This window comes from Elephas maximus, chromosome 4 (assembly GCF_024166365.1).
Source record: "Elephas maximus indicus isolate mEleMax1 chromosome 4, mEleMax1 primary haplotype, whole genome shotgun sequence".
In the NCBI taxonomy this organism is placed as follows: domain Eukaryota; kingdom Metazoa; phylum Chordata; class Mammalia; order Proboscidea; family Elephantidae; genus Elephas; species Elephas maximus.
The window spans coordinates 36,181,637-36,205,739 of record NC_064822.1 but is presented as its reverse complement, the minus strand read 5'-3'; the positions used below and the strand labels follow the sequence as shown (position 1 = coordinate 36,205,739).

Genomic DNA, 24,103 nt, shown 5'->3' with positions numbered 1-24,103 from the left:
GGAGCACCTTAGCCCTTAAAGTGACATCTTTGCTTTTGAATACTTTAAAGATGTCTTTTGCAGCAGATTTGTCCAATATAGTGTGTCATTTGACTTCTTGACTGCTGTTTCCGTGGGTGTTGGTTGTGAATCCAAGTAAAATGAAATCCTTGACAACTTCAGTCTTTTCTCTGTTTATCATGATGCTGGTTATTGATCCAGTTGTGAAGATTTTTGTTTTCTTTATGTTGAAGTGGAATCCATACTAAAGGCTATAGTCTTTGATCTTTATCAGTAAGTACTTCAAGTCCTCTTCCCTTTCAGCAAGCAAGGTTGTATTATTGGCATATTGAAGGTTGTTAATGAGTCTTCCTCCAATCCTAATGCCTCATTCTTCTGAATATAGTCCAGCTTCTCGGATAATTTGCTCAGCATGCAGATTGAATAAGTATGGTGGAAGAATACAACCCTGACACACACCTTTCCTGACTTTAAACCAAGGAGTATCCCCTTGTTCTGTTTGAAACACTGCCTCTTGATCTATGTACAGGTTCACCATGAGCACAATTAAGTGTTCTGGAATTTCCATTTGTTGCAGTGTTCTCCATAATTTGTTATGATCCACACCGTCGAATGCTTTTGCATAGTCAATAAAACACTGAAGGTTTACCAGTTCTTTTTGGTACAGTGACTCTGTGTATTCCTTCCGTCTTTTGATGCTTCCTGCATTGTTCACTCTTTTGTCCATAGAATCTTTCACTATTGCAACTCCAGGCTTGAATTTTTTCTTCAGTTCTTTCAGCTTGAGAAATGCTGAGTATGTTCTTCCCTTTTGGTTTTCTAACTCCAGGTTTTTGCATATGTCATTATTATATTTTACTTTGTCTTCTCAAGCTGCCTTTTTAAATCTTACGTTCAGCTCTTTTGATTCATCACTTCTTCCTTTTGTGTTAGCTATTCAGTGTTCAAGAGTAATATTCTGAGTCTATTCTGACATCCATTTTGGTCTTTTTTTCTTTCCTGTCTTTTCAGTGACCACTTATTTTCTTCATGTATGATGACCTTGATGTCATTCCACAGCTCATCTGGTCTTCGGTTATGTGTGTTCAATGTGTCAAACCTATTCTTGAGATGATCTCTAAATTCAGGTGGGATATACTCAAGGTCATACTCTTGCACTTGTGGACTTGTTCTAATTTTCTTCAGCTTCAGCTTGAACTTGCGGATGAGCAATTGATGGTCTGTTCTGCAGTCAGCCCCTCGCCTTGTTCTGACTGATGATATCAAACTTTTCATTGTCCTTTCCACAGACGTAGTTGATTTGATTCCTGTATATTCCATCTGGCGAGGTAGTCCTTGTTTATGTTCGTGAAGAAAGATATTTGCAATGAAGAAGTCATTGGTCTTGCAAAATTCTATCATGCGCTCTCCAGCATCACTTCCATCACCAAGGCCATATTTTCCAACTACAGATCTTTCTTTTTTTTTTCCCAACTTTTGCATTCCAATCACCAGTAATCATCAGTGCATCCTGATTGCATGTTCAATCAATTTTAGACTGCAGAAATTGGTAAAAGTCTTCAGTTTCTTCATCTTTTGCCTTAGTAATTAGTGTGTAAATTTGAATAATATTCGCATTAACTAGTTGGTTGGTTTTTTTTTTTTTTAAGTCTTCCTTGTAGGCGTATGGATATTATCCTGTCACTGACAGTGTTGTACTTCAGGACAGATCTTGAAACATTGTTTTTGACGATGAATGCAATGCCATTCTGCTTCACTTTATCATTCCCAGCATAGCAGGCCCTATGACTATCTGATTCACACTGGCCAATAGCAGTCCATTTTGGCTCACTGATGCCTAGGTTATGGATGTTTATGCATTCCATTTCATTTTTGATGATGTTCTATTTTCCTAGATTCATTCTTCATACTTTTCACCTTCCTATTATTAATGGGTGTTTGCAACTGCTTCTTCTCAATTTGAGTCGTGCCACATCAGCAAATGAAGGTCCGGAAAGCTTGACTCTATCCAAGTAATTAAAGTCAGCTCTACTTTGAGGAGGTGGCTCTTCCCCAGTCGTGTTTGGAGTGCCTTCCAACTTGAGGGGCTCATCTTCTGGTACTATATCGGACAGTGTTCCGCTGCTATTCATATATATTATATATATATATACACACACACACACACACACACACACACATATAATTGGTGGAAGCCATTATTTCAGCTACTCTGCCATTGTCATAGCTTGGTTTTTTGGTTTATCAAACATTTCTTACAATTAGAAATTGGTCCTATACCCATTTTTGCCATTTGACAGCAACAGAAATACCCCGTACACATACACATACACACATGTGTAGACACAAACAACACAAACACACATCACATACACATGGATTTCCATTTACAATAATATGATTGGTAATTTGGTTATTTTTCTTTTTTCGGAAAAAGTTGCCATTTGGGCACCTTCATTTAAATAAGTTTTATATTTTATAAGTTATAAGTTATACCTCATAACTTGTAAATTTGTTACTAGAATTTTAAAAAATTTCTGACCAACATTATTTCTTATGTAACTGTGATTTTAAAATGTTTGTCTGAGATTTCCAAATTATATAGAGTGATCCATGTTTTAATACTTCCTCGGTTAGTATCTCCACCCTTCCAAATTCTGTCTAGTTCTCCTCCCTCCATCCCCATTATGCGTCCCTCAAAGTAGAATCAGGTTAATAGGGACGATGGCAGAATTGTAATATTAAGGTAGTGTTATGGCCAGGGAGTCCTGATTGCATAGTGATTAAGAGTTTGGCTGCTAACTAAAAGGTTGGCAGCTCGAATCCACCAGCCATTCCTTGGAAACCTTATGGGGCAGTTCCACCCTGTGCTATAGGATCACTATGAGTCCCCCCTCCAAGCCCAAACATTGTCACCAACTGATATAATTCAAGTGCGGAGGACCTATGTTCTGTTAACAATTTAGACAAAAAAAAAAAAGAGAAGAAAGATCTAGCCAGGAGCAAACCTAGGGGCAGTTGCCTAACTAATCCAGCCTCAGGTAAGCAGGAGATGAGAATGAGAAAGCAAGACTGGACTTCTTGGTACACACAACTTCCACATCCTTCACTGCTTCCCCAGAGTGTGTGAGAGGAGAGGACAGGAAGGTGTCTTACCTGGAACATGATATTTGGATAAAAATTTTTACCCTCCATCACCGCCAGTTGTAAATATGGTTCAAACAGTATTTGGAATTTTAGATTAAAATCATAGAAAGTGGAGGAGAGTAAAAAAGAAGTAGGGGTCTTCCTCCTTCCACCCATCCACAGTAATATCTTGGGATATCTGTTTCATATGCCAGAGCATACTGATTTCCCTTTCTTTTTCTAATCCGAACTATATTCCAGAAACTCAACGCCGTCAAGTCAATTTTGACTGGTAGCACAGGGTAGAACTGCCATATAGATTTTCCAAGGCTGTAAATCTTTACGGAAGCGGACTGCCGTTATCTTTGTCCCTGGGAGTGGCTGGTAGGTTTGAACCACTGACCTTTTGGTTAGCAGCCAAGCACTATAACCACTGTGCCACCAGGGCTCCTTCAAACTGTAGTCGTTATAGTGTATATATGTTTACTGAAATTTGATTATATGTTCTTTAAAATTTCTTGGTTTTTCTTTTTGTCTAAATAACATTTCTTAAATCATTATTTTAAAAAAAAAAGATGTTAAAACGTCATTTTGCAGTTGACATATTAAAGCAAGGAATATATCTTTCTAGATAAAGGAACATGACAATTTTAAGTCCCTTCCATGTGGCAAGCAATGAACCAGGCACGCTGTATTCAGATACTTGCTTTTTTGAGTTTTTGTCCTTTATCTGAAGCTATAGTCATGAAGTTGCAGATCTAGAAGTTTCTGTCTATAAATCTAGGAACCAGTCTGGAGTTGGGTTTTTTTGTTGTTGCTGCTGTTCTTTTTTACTGTCTGTGCAGACTTTTACAACCCCAATTTTGTGATTTTCTTCTCTATCTGCATTATGTAATTTTTTGCTGGGCACAAACTTGAAGATGAGTATAGTTGCCAGACAAATGAGAATTAGTGAAACCAAAGTTTATGAAATTCTGATTCACAACTCCTAGAGATATAAAACTGTACTGGGGGAATCAGGCTGGGGTTAGAGTGTGGCTCCAACACTGGTTTTCTTGCATTCTGGCCTCTCTGAACCTCAATTTTGTAATCCGGACAAAGAGAGAAAAATGTCTGCCTTGATTACCCCAGTATTATCTTGAGGATAAGAATGAAACAGACATGAAAGGACATTGAAAACCTCAAAAGAACAATGAGCTTGTAAGGTATTGCTCTTGGAGAGCCCTAATTCTTTACAACAAAAAAACAACAATCCCAAAATAGGTTAATTCCTGAGTATTCTCTAAGTAATTCTCAATTAATTCCTGAGTATTCTATAGGTAGTTGTACCTATCTTTAGCTATATGATTTTTTAATTTTTTTTTCACCAATCTATTGTCAGTGTATTCTTTGCTGGACATAACACATTCTGGCTTAAAAAAATATATATTATATATCCTTATACGTTGGTGGGAAAGTTGATTCTTTATGTAAAAGAAACCGGCAAAACTACTGCTCTCTCTCTCTGTCAAAATGCAGATAAGGTTCTTGATGCAGCCTGTACGGTCTTTGATGTGGTAATTGTTTTTAATTTTAAGAATTTTTGCATTGTTCTTTGTGGGAATCTTCAGACTGTGAATGTCCACAGAAGCCTTCATTAAATAAAAGAAAAAAAATTATGTCTTTTTGAGGCTTTTTCCCCCCGCCCCCAAGAAAATAATTTATTATTTCAACTAGCAATTCCATGGTCTTACATTTATATAATGTTGATGTTGGGCAAGCTAAATTTGGCTGGCTGCCCACAGTGACTTTAGTCAGCTTTTTTTTTTTTTTTCCGTATTGTACAATTTTATTTTGTTCTGTGCATCAGAAAATCTGCTGGTAAGTGCTTGTTTTTCTAAATGATTAGCTCAAAAAGCAATTTAATTTGCTATCTTTACTAGGCTGTTATCTAGACCACACATTTTTGCCTGAGCTATCTGTTCATAATGTCTAACAATAGACTGCTTTTATGTAGTTTTATTTTTGGCTGGTTGAATAAACTTGCTGTATTCTATCTTTTGAGTTGCTTCATTTCAAGTAAGTCATACTCAGTCCATCCAGCCATTCTTGTTTGCCTTTGTTCATAGAATTTTTGTCTAGTTTAATAACAGATGGGGATGAATTGTATCTAGATGTGTCGCTCTAGTTTAATTTGGACTTAAGTGCTTACATATATGGAGAAAGAAATGTACTTTTCATGATGCAATATTTTATTCAATAATGTTTATGTTTTTTTCTAAACAAATTCCAAATACTCAGACACCTCTGATAGTTATAAAATATCGATGGAATTTTCTTTAGTGCTTTTTCAAAAGCTGAGGCCATTTTTCAAGCTCCTAATAGACAAACACATATTTTAAGGTGTTAGCAAGTTGTTTAAAAAAAAAAAAAAATGACTCAAAAGCATGGGGATTTGGAATCACAAGATCCAAATTCAAGTTATTACAACTATGAGACCTTGGGCAAAGCCCTAAATCTCTGACACTTTGTTTCTATACTAAAAGGTTATTATATTAATAATCTATCCTGCCTACCACACACAGTAGATTCAAATGAGATGTTATACTTTATAGCCTACTTAAGTACGCTAACAAATCCTACCACTAATTTATTTTGCTTTTATTATTATACTTAAATCACTTCCCAATATGAGATTTTCTATGTCTTGAAGAACATATTATCTGAGGGCCTTTTATGTAAAAGAGAAGCCCTGGTGGTGCAGTGGTTAAGTGTTTGGCTGCTAACAAAAAGGTCAGCGGTTCAGATCCACCAGCTGCTCCTTGAAAACCCTATGGGGCAGTTATATTCTGTCCTATAGTGTCACTATGAGTCAGAACCGACCTGACTGCAAATGGGTTTTTTTTGTGTGTGTTTGTGAAAGAAGAGCCTCCCTTTGTTCCATACCAGAAAACTAACATGAGATTAGAGAAACAGATCTCTTTCTATGCATGGTAGGAAAATAAGCTGGTCCACCTGTTTCAAGGCGGGTGAGTATGTGGAAAGATCTACCTCCTCATATTCAGGACACAGATTAGATTTTCCTTAGGCCCCATCTAGTATGCTGAGTATAGTAAATTCCTTTAACTGATATAATTATATGAACAGATGTGTAGTACTCATCATTTAAGATACCCTTGCTGCCCATCCTGAATCTAGAAACCAAATTTTAGACCTGCAAAGGCTTTTGGAGATCCTTGAAGATAGCAGTCTTACCAAGTTCACAGTGGTCCCTCTTGATGTATATAACAAAGCTTAGTTTACCAAAGCAAGAACATGCCTTCCTAAAAATCTTACCTGACTTCATCATATTTCACTACTTTAAACTTATTTCTCTGGCTTTGATCTTTAGTGGATGCCATTATTTGTATAAAAGTAGAAGAAGTCGTATGAGATAATCTCATATATCCTCTGTTACCAGTGATGGTTGTAAAATAATTCTGGGTGGATAAATGTCAGTTTTTTAATGTCAGGAGTGAAACAGATACTTAAGATTTTCCTGGAACCTGTTAAAAAGTTTCAGCCTAACCTTTCATAATCATGAATTCTGCTGAAAAGAGACCTCTCAGCCATGTTTGTGATAAAGTAAATAAGCCTGTTTACTCCTGCCTTTGATCCTTGATTCTCTTCTCCAGCCTATTTTTGATTATCTTTTCTTGAGATCTGTCCATGAGAGTCTAAGACTCATAACAGTCTAATTTTAGATAACATAAGTACAAAACTTACCCTCATTTGTAAGTTACTAAATGATAAAGACTTTGCATGACTCTTTTGCAAGGAAAATGTTTTGTAGCATAGAAAAGGTAGCAAAATATAAATGGAACACAATGTTTGATGAATGAATACAACCAAGAGCAAGTAGGCTGAATTCTTGTGAAAAGATCTTCAATTATACGAGATAAAGGACTTTAGGTGTTTGGGGAGATTGGGATTTCCAGGGCAGGTTAGTATTTTAGTGTCTTTAAAAAACGTTTTGTGGAGAGACTGGAAGGGCTGACTCATTAGGGGGAGAGCAAGTGGGAGTACGGAGTAAGGTGTATATAAACTTATATGTGACAGTCTGACTTGATTTGTAAATGTTCACTTGAAGCTCAATAAAAGTTAATAAAAATAAATAAATAAAGCTGTTGTTCAAAAACAAACAAAAAAAATGTTTTGTATGCCTGTTTATAATATCTTTGTTTTTGTCTGTACTTACCGAATTGTACCGTATCACTTAGGTAGAGGATGAATATTACCCTAGGCAGAATGGTCAGGTTTCCATACGGTTTATTTATAAATTGTCTTCCTATCAGAGCTGCCACTGTGCCTGGAATCCCAGCCCTAGAAAGTGTGTGTCCCTTTCTCTTTTTACTCAATGTACTCTGTTAAAATGCTGATAAGACTAGAAGTGGACCCATTTAGCCCCTCTCGATTAATGATATAGTGCCAGAGTTTTGTTTTGTTTTTTTAATCATGTAACAGCTAAAAAAAAAAATCAAAACCCGTTGCCTTCGAGTTGATTCCTTATGACTCATAGCAACCTTATAGGACAGAATAGAGCTGCCCCACAGGGTTTCTAAGGCTGTAATCTTTACAGAAGCAGAGCACCACATATTTCTCCCGTGGAGCAGCTGGTGGATTTGAATTACCAGCCTTTCAGTTAGCAGCCATGCACTTAACTACTGTACCATATTAATACCTAACCAAGAAGAAATGCCAAGCTAAGGCTCAATCCTGATAAATTGGTGAATCTGCATAAAGAATATAAGAGGAGTTATTTGTATTAATTTTGCAACTTTTCTTTAACTTAAAATTATTTCAAAATAAAAAAGTTAAAACAACAACAAAAAAGTCATTTGCTGAGGAGAGTGAAGTTTCAAATATAAACTTGGCCTTAATTTGAATTTTAGCCTGCAATCAAGTTTTAAAGTATTTGGCCACTCCTCCAATGAACTTTGTATACTGAATTCCAAATCTAAATACGTCATTTGCGCGACAGCTTAATATACTGTTTAAAGAGATGGGCTTGGAACCAGACTGCCTGGGTTTGAGTCCCCACTTTGCCACCTACTAGCTATGTGACCTTGGTCATGTTATCTTTCCTTATCTGTGAAATAGGCATGAGAACAGTACCTACCTTCTGAGATTGTCATTAGGATTAGCAAATTGTTCAACAGTTGTATAGTGCTTACAACAGTGCCTGGCACAGCTTTTTTGTAGATGTCTGTTACTCTGATAACAACAGTGATAAGGCAAATCTTCAACTTAAAATTGTGGTTTGCCATTGGCAATAGGGGAAGTAGGAAGTTTACTCCCTGAAGGGAAGATTGTAATCAACTGAGGAGAGAGGACATTTTTCAAACTCTAATGCCTCCAGAAGTTCTGATTAACTCATAGGAACATTTTTTTCCTGGCCCTGGGCTGCTCGAGGATCATTGGACAAGGGAGTAATGAAAGTGTCATATCCTATGTGTACTGGGGCAGCAAAAAGGTTTTGCAAAGCATTGTTTTGAAGATGCTTGGCTAGAGGTATCTCTGTACTTGAGTTCCTTAAATGGAAGATTTCAGGACTGTGTAGGTGCTACCAGGTGAAGTGAGATGATGTTATCCAGAATCAAATCTATTCATCCCGTTAGCCCATTTCACACTTGGCAAAGTTTCGTTACAGCTATGGTTTTCAAGTTACTAAGACTATTTATATGACATAGAGCCTTGCCAGTCGAAGTGGGGCCCATGTGGTAGTATCAGGAGCCCTAGGAGCTTGTTAGAAAAGGAAAGAAAAACTAAACAGTTGCCATGGAGCCGCTTCCTACTCTCGACCACCCGATGTGTGTCATGGTAGAATTGTGCTCCTGTAGGGTTTTCTATGGCTATGATCTTTCAGAAGTAGATTCCCAGCCCTTTCTTCTGAGGCACCTCTGAGTGGACTTGAACCCCCACCTTCCAGTTAGTAGCCGAGCACTTAACCATTTCCGCCACCCTGGAACTGTTCAGGAGCTTGTTAGAAAGGCAGCAATTCAGGCCCCACTCCAGGTGTACTGAATAAGAATCTTCTTTTTCACCTGAACCCAACATGACTCATAGACATGTTCCAGTTTGAGAAGCCTGGCGGAGCCCACTGCTTTGTTGCTAAAGCATTTTAAAAATCCAGAGATGGCTTCTGATTCCCCTCCTCCCTTCTCCTACCCCCAGAACAAAAAACCCAAACCCATTGTAGTAGAGTTGATTCCGACTCATAGAGATCCTGTAGGACAGAGTAGAACTGCCCCATAGGGTTTCTAAGGAGTGGCTGGTAGATTCAAACTGCTCACCTTCTGATGAGCAGCCAAACTCTTAACCACTCTGCTGCCAGGGCTCCACCTATCCCCAAGTGGTCCACTATAGAATCCTGTTACACTTTCTCCTTGCCCTTGAAAACAGTCTGAGTCTTTGCCCTCTGCCTGAATTGTAAACTTGTGCATAACCAATTTGAATGATTCTTAGAATTCACAAGTATAGGCATAGCTACTGTACGCCCAGGGTTTGCTGGGAGGCAGGCAATGTGAAATGTCAAAAAATACGGCCATAGTTCACATAATCTGAAATCCATATAAGTGAGCATCAGGTAACTGCTAATGTTTATATTTTGTTTTCCAGCTTATGGATATTCTTGTGAAGAGTGCCATTCAATATGCAGGGCTAATGAAGTTCTCAGTTCTGTTATGAAAAAAATACTGAAAAAAAAAATTTCTAATCAGGAAATCAATTCAATTGATGGCATGTATTTCTGAAAGGAGTACCCAGTCCCCTGTCCAACATTTGCATATTGATTTTCCCCTTTTCCTGAACATTTTGATCTTTTAATTAGGTTCCCGGTGTTTTCAGTTACTAAATGAACAGCCTGTGTCCTGCTGGACTCCCCTCAGAGTGTGAGAGTTGGTTAAAATTTCATTTTTAAAAACTGCTGCACTGTAAAAAGCAGTATGACTTACCCTGCCCACTGCTGCTGTTTGATTTCTGGAATAGACTCAGCTCATTAGGGCCTAGAGGCAGGATCTCACTTTGGGGGATATCAAAAGAGGTTTGCATTGCTGTGATCCACACTTACATGCCTTTCCATATTCCATTTTCTCTCCTTGTTGTGGAGACTTGACTGTCAGTTTTTATCCTTCTATTACTTTTTCACAGATTTGTGCATACACATGGGTGTATCTATGCATAATTTTATCATTCCATTCCGTTTCATTTTACTTTTATAAGTGAAGTTATTTCACCCAAGTAGGTATATAAACCATTGAAATGTATGTTCCACTGAAAATTCTGAAAAAGAAAGTAAATGTTCTGTTAGTCTAGAAAATAGACCCAGTGACAGTTCATCAGTCTTTATATTTCATGAACTTGACACTTCTGAAGAGTCTTGCCCAGTTATTTTGTAGACTGTCCCTGATTTTGAGTTAGCCTTCTGTTTTTCTTCGTGATTAAATACAGGTCTCTGTTCCTGCCAGGGGTAGCATGGAAATGAAATATTATCCTGTGTGCGTCATATCAGGCAGGGCGTAATGTCCGCATGTCTCATTGCTGATGGTCACTGTCATCACATGATAAAGTGATGTCTGCTAGGTTTTGTTTCTCCACTGTAAAGTTACGGTTTTTCCTCATGTTAATTAACAAACCTCTTTTCAGGGGATGCTTTGAGACTACACAAATATTATATTTCTCGTCGCAACTGCACCTACTTTTTTTTCCATGCGTGGCTTCTGAATCTCCCATTTTCTACTTCCTGTAGAATGGGGATAATAAGAACCTGTTATGGAGGGTTGGTATAATATCCCATTTGCTAATCCACATAAAGGGGCTCTGGTGTTACAGTGTTTAAGCTCTCGGTTGCTAACTGAAAGGTCTGAGGTTCGAACCCACTGGCTGCTCTGCTGGAGAAAAGACCTGGTGATCTGCTCCCATAAAGATCAAAGCCTTGAAAACCCTGTGGAGCAGCTCTACTCTGTCACAGCAGGTTGCTGTGAGTCGGAATTGACTCGAAGACACACACGAGGATAACAACAATCCTTGTAAAGGAGACTCTAGGTGGTGCAAACAATAAAGTGCTCAGCTACTAACCAAAAGGTCGGTGGTTCAGGTTCACTCAGAGGTGCCTCGGAAGAAAGGCCTGGGGATCTCCTGAAAAATCAGCCATTGAAAACCCTATGGAGCATAGTTCTACTCTGACACACGTGAGGTCTCCATGAGTCTAAATCAGCTCAACAACAATCAGTTTGGTTTTTTATTAATCTACATAAAGAGTTATGATGGTGCCTAAGACAATATATGGCAGCTATGATTATGGTTGTTACTATTAGTATGAAAAATAAATTTTATGAGGACTAAAGTACAGGGCAGAAAACCTGGTCATGGGGGAGAGATGAAGGGTGGGAAAACCCCTAACAATGAGGCTTGGGGGTGCAAAGCACCCATGGTACCAAAGGCAAAACAGACATTAGACTTGTGTTTATTTCCTAAACACATAATTATTAATTATTATCAACGATTAATGATATTAATTTAGTTAATATTATTGATGCAGATAGCATCGGTAATCAACAGCAAACTTTGCCCTGGGCATCCTGAAAGCTTGTAATTATGAACTGCTAGGGGGATAGCCAGGCCAGTCGCTTCACAGCCCCTACTTAACATTCTTGATCTCCGCCCATGAGCATGCTTAGCTTGAGGTAATCTGAGTGAATTATTTTTTTTAGTTGCTTGTGGTTGGTCTCAGTATTTCCAGGTTTAATAATCTATATAGCTTGCACCATATTTTACACAAATAATGTGCATCTTCTACGTTTGTTTGCCAGCTGCTCCCATGTTAAAAAAAATTGGCATAGTAGCACATATGAAAATACCTTTTGAAGGGAGGGAGCAGTTGGCAAGCAAACGTAGGAGACGTGCATTATTTGCTTAAAAACACAGTAAGTACCTTTTTACTCTATAAAGTAAGCTATACCTACAGAGTGCATCTGAATGGGGAAAAACATGAGTTTAGAATCACTTTACTTTGTAACTTTGAAATTTGAGGCTAATTTCCTCAGATTTAAAATGGGAATAATAATTTCTATCACAAGGACTACTATAAGATTAAATTAAATACTACAGACAAAATACCTAGTATAATATCAAACCCATTGCCATTAAGTTGATTCCAACTCATAGTGACCCTATTGGATAGAGTAAAACTGTCCCATAGAGTTGCCAAGGAGCGCCTGGTGGATTTGAATTTCCGACCTTTTAGTTAGCAGCCATAGCACTTAACCACTACACCACCAGGGTTTCCAGTATAAAATCAGATACATTAAATAATAATTCCATTCTCTGAAGCCTTATAAATACAGTAGTTAAGATTATCTTAAAAACAGAAATAAGGGCATCATAGCATAGACTTGAACAGTCCAGCAATCGTGAGGATAACGCAGGACCCAGCAACGTTTCTTTCTGTAGTACATAAAGTCGCGATGATTCGGAGTCAGCTTGACAGCTAGCTTTGGTTAGAAGCATAATGTCTAAATATAATATACATTCCATCAGAAAAGCAATTTGCCAGCATTGACTTAATCCTTTTTTTTTTTTAGTATTGTGATGATGTATTTATGTATTAGAAACAAAATATATCAGATTCTTTCCAGGTACTTATTAGGACTCAGATTGGAAGCTATTTTTGTTTAGGAAGGTATCCCAGGCATCTTGAGGTACATAATAGCATATTAACCATTATTTACTTTGTGGTTACAAAGGTCCAAATATTATACAGTTATATAATCCTTAAAAAAAAAAAAAAAGCCAAACTCATTGCCATCAATTCGATTCTGACTCATAGCAACCCTGTAAGACAGAGTGGAACTGCCCCATAGGGTTTCCAGGGAGTAGCTAGTGGATTTGAACTGCCGACCTTTTGGTTAGCAGCTGTAGCTCTTAACCACTTCGCTCCATAATCCTTACAACAACCCTTTAAAGTAGTGTCTTAACTTTACAAATGAGGACACTGTGGCTTAACAAGGTGGAATGATTTATGAAATCACACAGTACCAAGTGCCAGATCTGGGGTTTGATTTCAGGCGTCTGACTCCAAAACCATGATGGATCATTCAAAAATTAAGACAGTACATTGAAAATTTTAAAATAAAGCTTCATCTTGTCCCATTGAAAGAAGGTTATTAAATGCTCGTTTTATGGTTAGTAAAGAAGACTGCAGTAATCTAGTCTAGGCATTTAGGAGTAAATAAATTTTATGCGAACCTTATTCAGTTTCAAAAAAATCAGTCAGATGAAAGCCAGTATAACTGGTAATATCCATGAGTTGTTGTTGTGTGCCATTGAGTCGATGCCAACTCATAGCGATCCTATAGGTTGGAGTAGAACTACCCTGTAGGGTTTCCAAGGAGCTGCTGCTGAATTTGAACTGCTGACCTTTGAACTGCCGACCTTTGGTTAGCAGCCTGAACTCCTAACCACTTCGCCACTGGGGATCCAATATCCATGTAAATAAAGCAAAATATAGTTTTCTTAAATTTTACAATTCCCTTCATGAACTCATGAGAGAAGCAATTATTAAAAGTTTAGTTAATACCAATTTTCTTCCTGAAAGGTGCTTTGAGCAGGATTGTGCCTTATAGAGATGAAATAAAGAGACCTGCCCCGAAAAAAAAAAAAAAAAAACCTAGAAAAGTATAACATTATTACTGTAAACAACAAACTGTTTCAAAACAAAAAGCGATTTTTATTAATGCCATTTAAAAAATGGCTTTGAAGGTTATAAATGTGCCCACTCAAATTCTTGATTCTTGTTAAGAGGTTTCTGTCTTCAAGGTTTTACAGACATTGACTAAATTGCCCCAAACCAATATTTATATATCTCTGTCAACTCTGGTGGCATAGTGGTTAAGTGCTATGGCTGCTAACCAAAACGTCAGCAGTTCGAATCCACCAGGCGCTCCTTGGAAACCCTATGGGGCAGTTCTACTCTGTTCTATAGGGTCGCTATGAGTCGGAATCGACTCAATGGCAATGGAATGGTTTTATCAACTCTTTGGAGCCCTGGCGGCACAGTGGTTAGGAGTTTAGCTGCTAACCGAAAGGTCAGCAGTTTGAATCCACCAGCTGATCCTCGGAAACCCTATAGGGCAGTTTTACTCTGGCCTATAGGGTTGCTGTGAGTTGAAATTGACTCAATGGCGATGAGTTTTTTTGTTTGTTTTTTATGGGGTTGCTATGAGTCGGAATCATAGTGGTGACTCTGGCAGTAGGTTTTTTACCAACTCCTCTTTTTTTTTTTTTTTCCAGAGGCCCTGGGTGGCGCAAATAGTAAAGTGCTAGGCTCCTAACCAAAAGATTTATGGTTCGAACCCGCCCAGTAGTAGCCTCAGAAAAAAGGCCTGACAATCTGCTTCCAGAAGATCACAGTCTGGAAAATCCTATGGCGCACAATTGCACTCTGCAGCACGTGGGATCGCCATGAGTTGCAATTGACTCAACAGCACCTGGTTTGGTTTGGTTTACCAGCTCTTCACAGAGTGTTTCATAAATTTACCACCACCATATTAAGAAGTAAAACTTCCTTTGCTTGTCTCAAAATTACTGTTTCCTCTCCTTTCAAATGATTACTCCCTTATCCTGCAGTGTAAGGAAGTAGTTTGCAGATTCAGTTGATTTTATGTCACTCACAGTTTTTAAAAGTTAACTTCTGAATCTTTATTTTTTTGCTTTGCCCAGACTCGTAATCAGTTTATTATGTTTTCACATGACAATTTTTCTGGACTTTTTTTCTTTTACATCAAATAAGGAATAAGATTCAATATAGCACAATAGTCGAGGTATAGTAATTGCACCATAGCTTCAATATTACGTTTCTTTGTGTTTACAATGCCTCTTTGTGATAATGCCCAGGGTTGTGGTAGTCTTTTTGGTGGCAGAGTCCTTTGCTTCATGTACAATTTTAGGTCATTTTTGTTTATTTTTATCCTTTATACAGGTATATGTTGTATGACTAATTATTTGCCCAGCAAGTCTTCTCACACCTAACCAAACTAATTCTTTTTCCTGTGTTCACCGTCGCAGCAGGTGGCATTGTGGTCCACTGGTCATCCAGCTAGGAACCTGTGCTTTGTTCTAGGCTCTTCTCACTTAAACTCCCAACTTTTATATCCACTTAGTCACTAAGTTCTGCCAGTGTTCCCTTCTGTACGTATTTTAGACTCATCTTCGCTACCCTATGCCTTAATGCCTTATCTGGCGAACTTCTGGAAGTTCGTTTTAAAGAGTCAGTATTAGTCGCCCTCCTTTTTTCCTGAGTTAGATGTCCCTCCTTGGTGCTTACTGTGCCACTGTAGGGCCCCATTGTGTATCCTCCTTGATGCTTTCCCCACCAGACTCAGCTCCTTAAAACAATGCACTTGAATTTATTATTTTTTTCTGCAGCTCCTGGTTTAGTGCGTGGACTATGTAAGGTGCAGAATGGGTAATTGTTGACTAATTAACTGGATGAGCTAATGAAAAAATAAAACTTTCTCTTACCCTGATGCCTGCTTTGTATGCCATACTAGGTCAAAACAATGATCCAATTATCCGGGGATAATTATATTGAGTATATCATCATTTGACCTCAAAGAATCACTTCATGAGTTCTGTTGCTTAATTGTTTTTGTTTTATATTTATTTGTGTGTGTTAAGGAAGGATAATAATTTTCAAAACTTTGCCTTTAAGTGTGACTTTTCTTATTTTGTTTTTAATCTCTCAGTAATTAAGAACATTGCCTTTGTTGTCGATCAAATATGAATTCAAATTCTAGTTTCTTGCTTGGGCCATTTTTAACCACTCTGATCCCAAGTTAGTTTAACTTTGAAGCAGTGATAATATTAACCTTGTAGGGTTGTTTTATGTGTATGTGTGTGTGGAAATGCAAATATAGACGTGTGTTTGTGTGTATGTGTAAAGAGAGTGCTGTGGGAGTCTATAGCAGTATATAGACCTAATATGAACCAAGTCAAAGGAGGACTCTCTGAAGATAAGATATTTAGCAGTTCCTGTTGATACTTTGCCCCGTCCCTTCTCCCTGCCTCTGTTCACCTGAAAATGTGGGAAGCACTTTCTACCATACTGACAACATCCCAACTTAGGTGCTGTTTGTCTTCTCTGTCTGAAGGTGCAAGCCAGGACATTTTGGCAGGGAAGGGGGATTAAATTGAAGATTAACTCCTCCTCTATCAATAGAGGATGGAAGTTGATGGATAAATGCCCCAACCTTCTGACCTCCAGAGAAATAAATACTCAGGAATGTTTTTCCTATATTTTCTTAAGAGGGTGTCCACAGGGACTGAGACCCAACTGCCCGTAGTAACATACCCTGTAACATAGGTGTTGCTATTTTTTCTCTTTCCCATATTTCACTTTGCCTACTTCCTTTAGCAGGGATCATCTGGGATCCTGAGAGCATCTTCCAAACAATTTGCCACTAAGCCATTGTATCAGAGTTTGTTCTTGTGGTGACCCAAACTGAATTTTGAAATGCTTAACTAAGGCTTAAAGTTTGAAGAATGTGGAAGAAATGACTGACCAAGGTTTAGAGACTACTCTTATCAGAAGAGATGTCATGTAGAAGTATTGGAGCCAAGAATTAAGAGTGGTAGGTTCAGGTAACTAGAAGATGTCCTATAGGCTGGTTGGAACAGCCTTAGAACTCATGTCATTTGAACTATTTTGGCATTAATTCCAGGGACAATGGGATTCTATTGAATGATTTGAAGTGGATGAGTGATAGGCTAAGTAGTACAGAGAATGAATTTGAGGGAATAAGACTAGAGCCAGGATACTTATTAAAAAATTACTGCAATAATAGTGACCTACACTTGGAGATGTGCAGCCAGCACCTGTCTGTCAGTAGAGGTTGTGTGTTGCCGTGATGTTGAAGAGGTTTCAGGGAAGCTTCTGGACTAAGAGGGACTAGGAAGAAAGGCCTGGTGATGTACTTCTGAAAATCAGCCAGTGAAAATGCTATGGATGACAATAGTCTTATCTGCAACTGATCATGGGGATGGTGAAGGACCAGGGAGTGTTTCATTCGATTGTGCGTGGGCTCACCGTGAATCAGCAGCCAATTGATGGCAGCTAACAGCAACAATGCTTGGGGAAGGGTGCCAGTAGTGACTGGGAAAAATAGATGGATTTTGCAATTATTTAGAAGATAGCATCTTCCTAAATTGTCATTGGCATTCCTTATCCATGTGGGCAATTAAACAAGGAAGCATTTTGATCGTTGATATGCTCTTGAGGATGATACCTTAGCAAATTTTTTTTGAGAACCTATTTGCATCTTAAGACAAACAAACAAACATATGTATGTACTCATGTACCTCAGTCTAATTCGAAAAATATTTGTGGTAGCTGAGAAACTCATGTCGTATCCGTCCACGTCATCCTTGATGGTAATGAATAGAATGTATTAGTGATATATGTTTAAACCAAACTCATATTCTGAGCGTGAGTATGCCTGAAGTTGTAAACTTTATGAATTTGCTTATGAACATGGAAATAATTTTGAATGAAAGAAGACAATATATTACAGCAGGTACCTTCGTAAAATTATTTCTGTCATTTTCTTTGAGGTGCATGATTTTGCTTTCACTTTAGGGTTTTTAGTGACCACGCATTTTAGTTAGTTCAGTGAAAATGGGTTTTCTTATTCCATTAAAATTAGCCAGCACAAAATAAAAATGATGATAAATCCTTTCTGAAGATGTAGCTGTCATTAAAAAAGAAAGAAAACCTAATTGAAAGTCACTGTAAATTTAGAATGATTAATTTCATGCCAAATAAATCATTGGAAATCTCTGATGGGATTAGAAAAGCAATCCTTTGCAGAATTGGAAAGAGCTAAATTCAACCTGGATATACTTCTCTATTTTTAAAATATATATTGGGAGAAATAAAATATAAAAATTATTGAATTTTTTTATAATAGCCTTTTATTGTAGGTATGTTGTACATGCTATTAAACTCTAAACTAGCTAATTACTTTCTCTCTGGATCTTTTTATTTAATTCAGTTAACCAATTTGTTGTAACTCACTTTTTTCTTATTTCTTGCTTAATAATTTATCTGGTTCATCTCATTTCAAACATACATAAAGGCTAGGGTTTTTTGTTTTGGTTTGTTATGTGGTGTTTTTGCTATTTTTTAGAACTGTATGTATGTGTGTGCATATTCACTCTATAATCCATGCATATATATAGAGAGAGAGAGACACTCACAAGCATATATATAAGGACCCCTGGTGGTACAATTGCTGAGCACTCAGCTGCTAATTGAAAGGTTGACAGTTCATACTCAGCAGAGGCTCTGTGGGAGAAAAGACCCTGGTGATCTGCTCCTGTAAAGATGACAGCCTAGGAAACCTTATGTGGCAGTTCTGCTCAGTCGTATAGAGTCGTTATGCATCAGCATCAACTGAACGGCAAACAACCAGGACTTCGAATACCTTGTAACTGGTTCAGTCACGGCCAACGAAGCGAAACAGTAAAAGACTCTAATTTTTATAATTTGGGTGATCCAGAATGATAACCAGAACGGGAAAAACTATGGTTCAAGTCCCTGGGATGGAGGACTTGGACGAGGCGTAGTGAGCCCTTTCAGGAGTCTGATGTATGAATTGAATTATTTGCAGGACTGTGGAGAGTGACACACATTCAAAGCTGCACAGCTGGTAGCCTCTGTGAGCAGGGCACCACTGTTTCTGACTCTGCTCAAAATCCAGTGGGCAAGAGGTTTTGGTTGCTATGCAACATGTGTGCTGCCTTTGTTTTCTACAAGGAAGATTAGGTTTCCAGCAGGGCTTCGACCCCTAATTTTTCCTGTTTTGGTTATCATTCTGGTTCACCCAAATTTTAAAAATACGAATTTGTTTTGGTTTCACTTCCTTGGCCATGACTGACCTGGAAGAATGGGTTCGAAGCTCTGCAAACAACATACATACATACGTGTGTACATACATATGTAGGTATGTATACAGACAATATAAACACATACATATTAGTTAACATATATATCTATATGTGTGTGGCTGTTAGGTGCCATCGAGTTGGTTCCAACTTGTATCGACCCTATGTACAACAGAACGAAACAATGCCCGGTCCTGTGCCATCCTCACAATCATTGTTATGCTTGAGCCTATTGTTGCAACCACTGTGTCAGTTCATCTCGTTAAGGGTCTTCCTCTTTGTCGCTGACCATCCACTTTACCAAGCATGATGTCCTATATGTGTGTGTATACACACACACACACACACACACACACACACACACACAGAGTGCTAAAGCTTCAGTCCTCCTTTTAGGAAAGGGGGGTTATTAGCTTTCCCTCATTTCTAAGTCTCTCTAGTTTTTCCATATGCAAAGGAAAATTAGCTATTTAGTAACTACCATTTTTAATCCTTAAACTATGCTTTTAAAGTGGACATAATCAACTAAATCCGAGAGCCCACTGCATCTACAAAATAAAAATATCTGTAGGTCTAGATCTATAGATGCAAGAGATCTTGTTCCATGAAACTGCCTTTCATTATGGGGTACGGAGAGGATAAATGGAATATATAAACTGTCATAGTGTAAAATAAAGACTTTTATTTTTATTCAGTGAGACTTGACCTGCTCTACTGTTGTGGAGAAGACAAGTCAAACTAAAAGGAACCCCAAAATAAACTGCTTATGTGAACTCAACTGATTGTGCCATGAACCACTAAAATGCAGTGGGGATGTTAGAGAGAGGAGCTTGATTTATAGTTGAAACTTTCGGGTACTCTTGGAACCTAGGAGCAGAACCTACCAGGCCCAACTTTATTCTTTTCACATACTTCAAAGATTTAATTCCCAGAAAAAAAATTTTTTATTACCATCGAAGATTCATGTTTAAAAAGTCAATTGCAATAATACTGGCAAAAAGCAGAAGCATCTTTTTTTTTTTTTTTTTTTTAAGTGAAAAGGTCTTCATTTCACATTTCCTATTCTACATTATTGATTTTTCTCTTCTGGTGGTGTTTCTTGCAGAGAGTGAATCTGTCCTTCGATTTTCCATTTTATGGCCATTCCCTACGTGAAATCACTGTGGCAACCGGGGGTAAGTGGTATTCTACCCATTCACCTTAAGTAATCTGCAGTTTTACTATAGTTATTATTTTTAATTTACTCCATATTTCAAGAGGAACATTTATCGGGAAAACCATTGTCTGCTACCACAACATCATGGGTATAAATAAAGCCTAAGAAAGAGTATAGCTATTGAGAAAGGTTTTTGGCAGAAAAAAAAATTTAGTTATAATAATTTTCAACTTAGATTCACTTGGCTTTTCTCCCAAGTTCTAATTCATTTTTTTAATAATATACTAAGACTGCACAACTGGCTGAAATTGAAATAGAGCGAGAAAGGAATATGCTTAGGAAAGCTGTTGATATATTTGTATTTTGTTTCAATATGATAGATACATATAGATAACCATAAACGTACATGTGTGCTGTTTTTAGTTATTTGTTTTTAATAATTAAATGCAGCCCATGTCAGCTGCCAACTCTTTTGAGAGTCTTAAAAATAAACACTGAAATCGAGTTTGAGTTTTTATAATTATTTTTTCTCTACAAAGTTGGAGCCTAGTTTAAAGATTACCAATATCGTAGCAAAGTAGTCATTCTTTGTAGAATATCCCAGAAGTAAAAAACATTTTAATCCATCAGTACTACTGGCAGAGATAAGCAAAATGCCAAAGAATATCCTTATAGGCCTAAGGCATGGGGTGAAGAAAGTAGGAAAATGGCAGAAAAACATGAAAAAGACAGGAAAAAAAAAAAAAAAACAAACTTTAAAAAACCAAGAGGTGTGATGAAAAGACCGAAAGTGCCTATGCCTAAAGCACCACAGACCAGAGTCTCTTTCCCTCCAAGGCTCATATTTTTGGTCTTCTAGATGGTATGAAAATCATGTTTATTACTCTTGCTGTCTTTTAATATAAAATTTATGTGTAAGGTTTAGAAAAAGATTTGCAATCAGAAATATCAATAATCAAATAAAGGTTTAATTGAGCACCTACTCCAGACAATGATAGAGAAAACTACCTCTGCCTTTAGGAATGTATAGTGTTGTGGGCTAGAAGACAAGGTGAAAAGTGTTATCAGATGAAGCAGAATGTGAGGAGCCCCTTAGAAAATACAAACAAATGATGAGATACAGGTCTGTACTATAGGGTCGCTATGAGTCGGGATCGACTCGATGGCACTGGGTTACTGGAGTTGGGGATGAAAAAGCTGATACACCTGTGAGATTCATTTAAGACTTTATGGAGGAATTACTAAGGTATTTCTTGAAGGATGCTATAGTTTCTATGGCTGGTGTAGGGAAGGAAGAATGGGTCACAGGAAGAAACATCTTGAGTAAATACCCCAAAGAAGAAGTGGGTGAGTGTGTTTAATATAGTCAACCATTGACTTTGAGTAGGGTATGTTTATTTAAAAAAAATTTTTTAAGCACCATATTAAGATTAGAAAAGTAGGCTGGGATAATTTTATAGACTACTTCCAGGGTAAATTATCACTTAATTAGGTAAACGATAATCTTTAAGAAGATGAATCTCTCTGTTTGTGTAATTCCTCAAAGTGGAGAAAAACAAAAAAAACAAACAAAAACCCTGGAGTTAGTACACTTAGTTGAAGAATATTGCAGTAGTTTATGTGAGAAATACTGAAGGTCTTGGTGATTCCATGCTTTCAAACCTAGGGAGAGGAATGACAAAATTGGCTAAAATTGCGAAGTCAAGCAGAGGAGCTGACACTGGGGAAAGTCAATGGCTTTAATTTTGAAACTATCAAGTTTTGACTAAAAAGGGACTATATATAAGTAAAAGGCACAAGAGGACTGTGTCTTTTAAGCTTATTGTACTATTTCCTATGCCCAGTATAGTGCTGGCCATATAATAGACATTTAATTAATGTCCACTGAAGAATTAAATGAAAAGGGGAAAGGTAAAATAGACAGATAGCCACTTATAAGTCATAAATAAAATCACATTTCCTCATTTCTTTAAAGTGTGATATAAACATGGTTATTTATAAGATATTAGCCATGTTTTCTGACATTGAGATTTCCAGTGTTCCGTTGTATTTTTAAAAGTTGAATTAGCAGTCACATTTTTTCAAAATCTTTACACACGGTAGAAAAAAAAAAAAGATGGCTTTGAATTTTCAGTTTTTCAAATAGTTGTATCTTTAAAACTCATGTCAGTGATTCAGCTAATGTGAAATAAGATTTCCCTTGCTAAGTGGATACGGGCAAGCCCAAACAGATGGCTATGTCATCTTTACTGCTTCAAAGTACTATTTTGCTTTGAAAAGATCCCCAAAATAAGTGAGAAAAAAAAAATATTGCCTTGAATGATCTAAATCTTCTTTGAAGAAAACACTAATGTAAAGAAACTTTTTTTTCTTTGCTCAAAATAGGCTAGTGGAGAATTTACATATATAATTTATAGCCTGTGTAAAGAGGCAAAGCCAAGATAATTTAGACATTGACTTGGGTTTCTTGAAAATGAAACCAGAATCTTCCACAAATGTTTTCATCTTAATAAGTTGCTTGCTTGTTCTTTCATTGTTCATCCATTCAATCAACATTGACTGAATCCTTACTATGTAAAAAAAAAACTGTACAAGATTCTGGATGTGTGCAGACAAGAAGAAGCTGTAGGTTCATTCAGGAGCTTAGAATCTATGGAGAGGAAGGGATTAGATATGAATATGCAACTTTACAAGACGGTTGACTGCAAGCACTGAGCAGAAGACTGTTCAGATGAGAAGGAGGTCATTCTGGCTGGGCCAGTCATGAACAGGCTTGTGAAAGAACTAGCATTTAACATTGGCATTCAAGGAGGGTAGAATTTTTGTAGTTAAAGAGATGAGCTGAGAGGAGGTGGAGAGGAAGGGGACATTCCAGGCAAGGGGACAGCTGACCTGAAGGGCAGTGCTGAGGACATATCAAGTATGTTTTGTAGGGCTGTCAAGTAAGTCAGTTTATCTCGAATGGAAGGTTGGAGTAAGAGTCTAGTGAAGAGGCAATGGAAGAGCGATGGGAGGCACTTTGAACATCAGGAGTTTGGATGACATCGAGCAAGCATTGAGTTTGTTTGAGTAGATGGCTGATCTGGCAGTGGAGGACACTGGCAGGGAAAGAGGATGTGGGTGAAGACAGAGAAAGCAACAGTTGGCAGGATTTTCAATACTTCTGCCATGGACAATAGTGCCTGAATTAAGGTGGGAGCAGTGGAAAAGACGAGAAAGAGCCAGTCAAGACACGCAATTTCAATTGTTTAATCATGGTGATTGGAGAGGTTTCCAGCCAAAAGGACCCATTAAGATGCAGTGAATAGCTTAGAGGAAGGCTTCTGAACCACAGATTTTTAATGGAACTCTTCTGAGATTGATTGTTATAAGCAGACAGCTCTACTTGTTAAATGCCCACTAGCCTTACAAATCTTAAAAAAGTTATTAATCATGAAAGGCTTGGGAAAAAAAATAGAAACCACTAGTCAAGTTAAACAAAGTTGACTGCAAGCCATTGCAGATAGTCGAGGTTTCTGTGGCACTGAAATGAACAGAGATATTCTACCAGCTGTCATTCTCTCTGATTGTGTCTGCAGACTCCTCATGAGCCTGTTTCTACATGGGTTGTGGGAAGAAGAAGGTGAATGATTTCCAAGGTGAATGCAAGCTGTGCAAATAAACAAACTGGATAGTTTAAACCACAATCCCCCTCGTTCCTAATTCAGTACCTGTTTTGCCATTTCCCATGTTCCCTTAAAATTTCTACTTCTCTTTCTGTCCATTCACATGGACACACATTTCCTTAAAACGTTGTGCTGCATTGTCTTGTATTATGGCTACACTTTTTTTTTAAAAGTGGGTAGTTTAAAAATACGGAGATAT

At 37.6% G+C, this 24,103-nt stretch overlaps 1 protein-coding gene across 1 annotated transcript in view; it reads left to right on the top strand.

Annotated features, from left to right (window-relative positions):
* Positions 1–24,103, top strand: part of PLXDC2 (plexin domain containing 2) — a 547,478-nt gene that overhangs the window by 258,412 nt on the left and 264,963 nt on the right. The window contains exon 4 of the mRNA XM_049881892.1: positions 20,189–20,258. Within this exon, the coding sequence (XP_049737849.1) occupies positions 20,189–20,258 (70 nt within the window). The remainder of the gene's footprint in view (positions 1–20,188; positions 20,259–24,103) is intronic.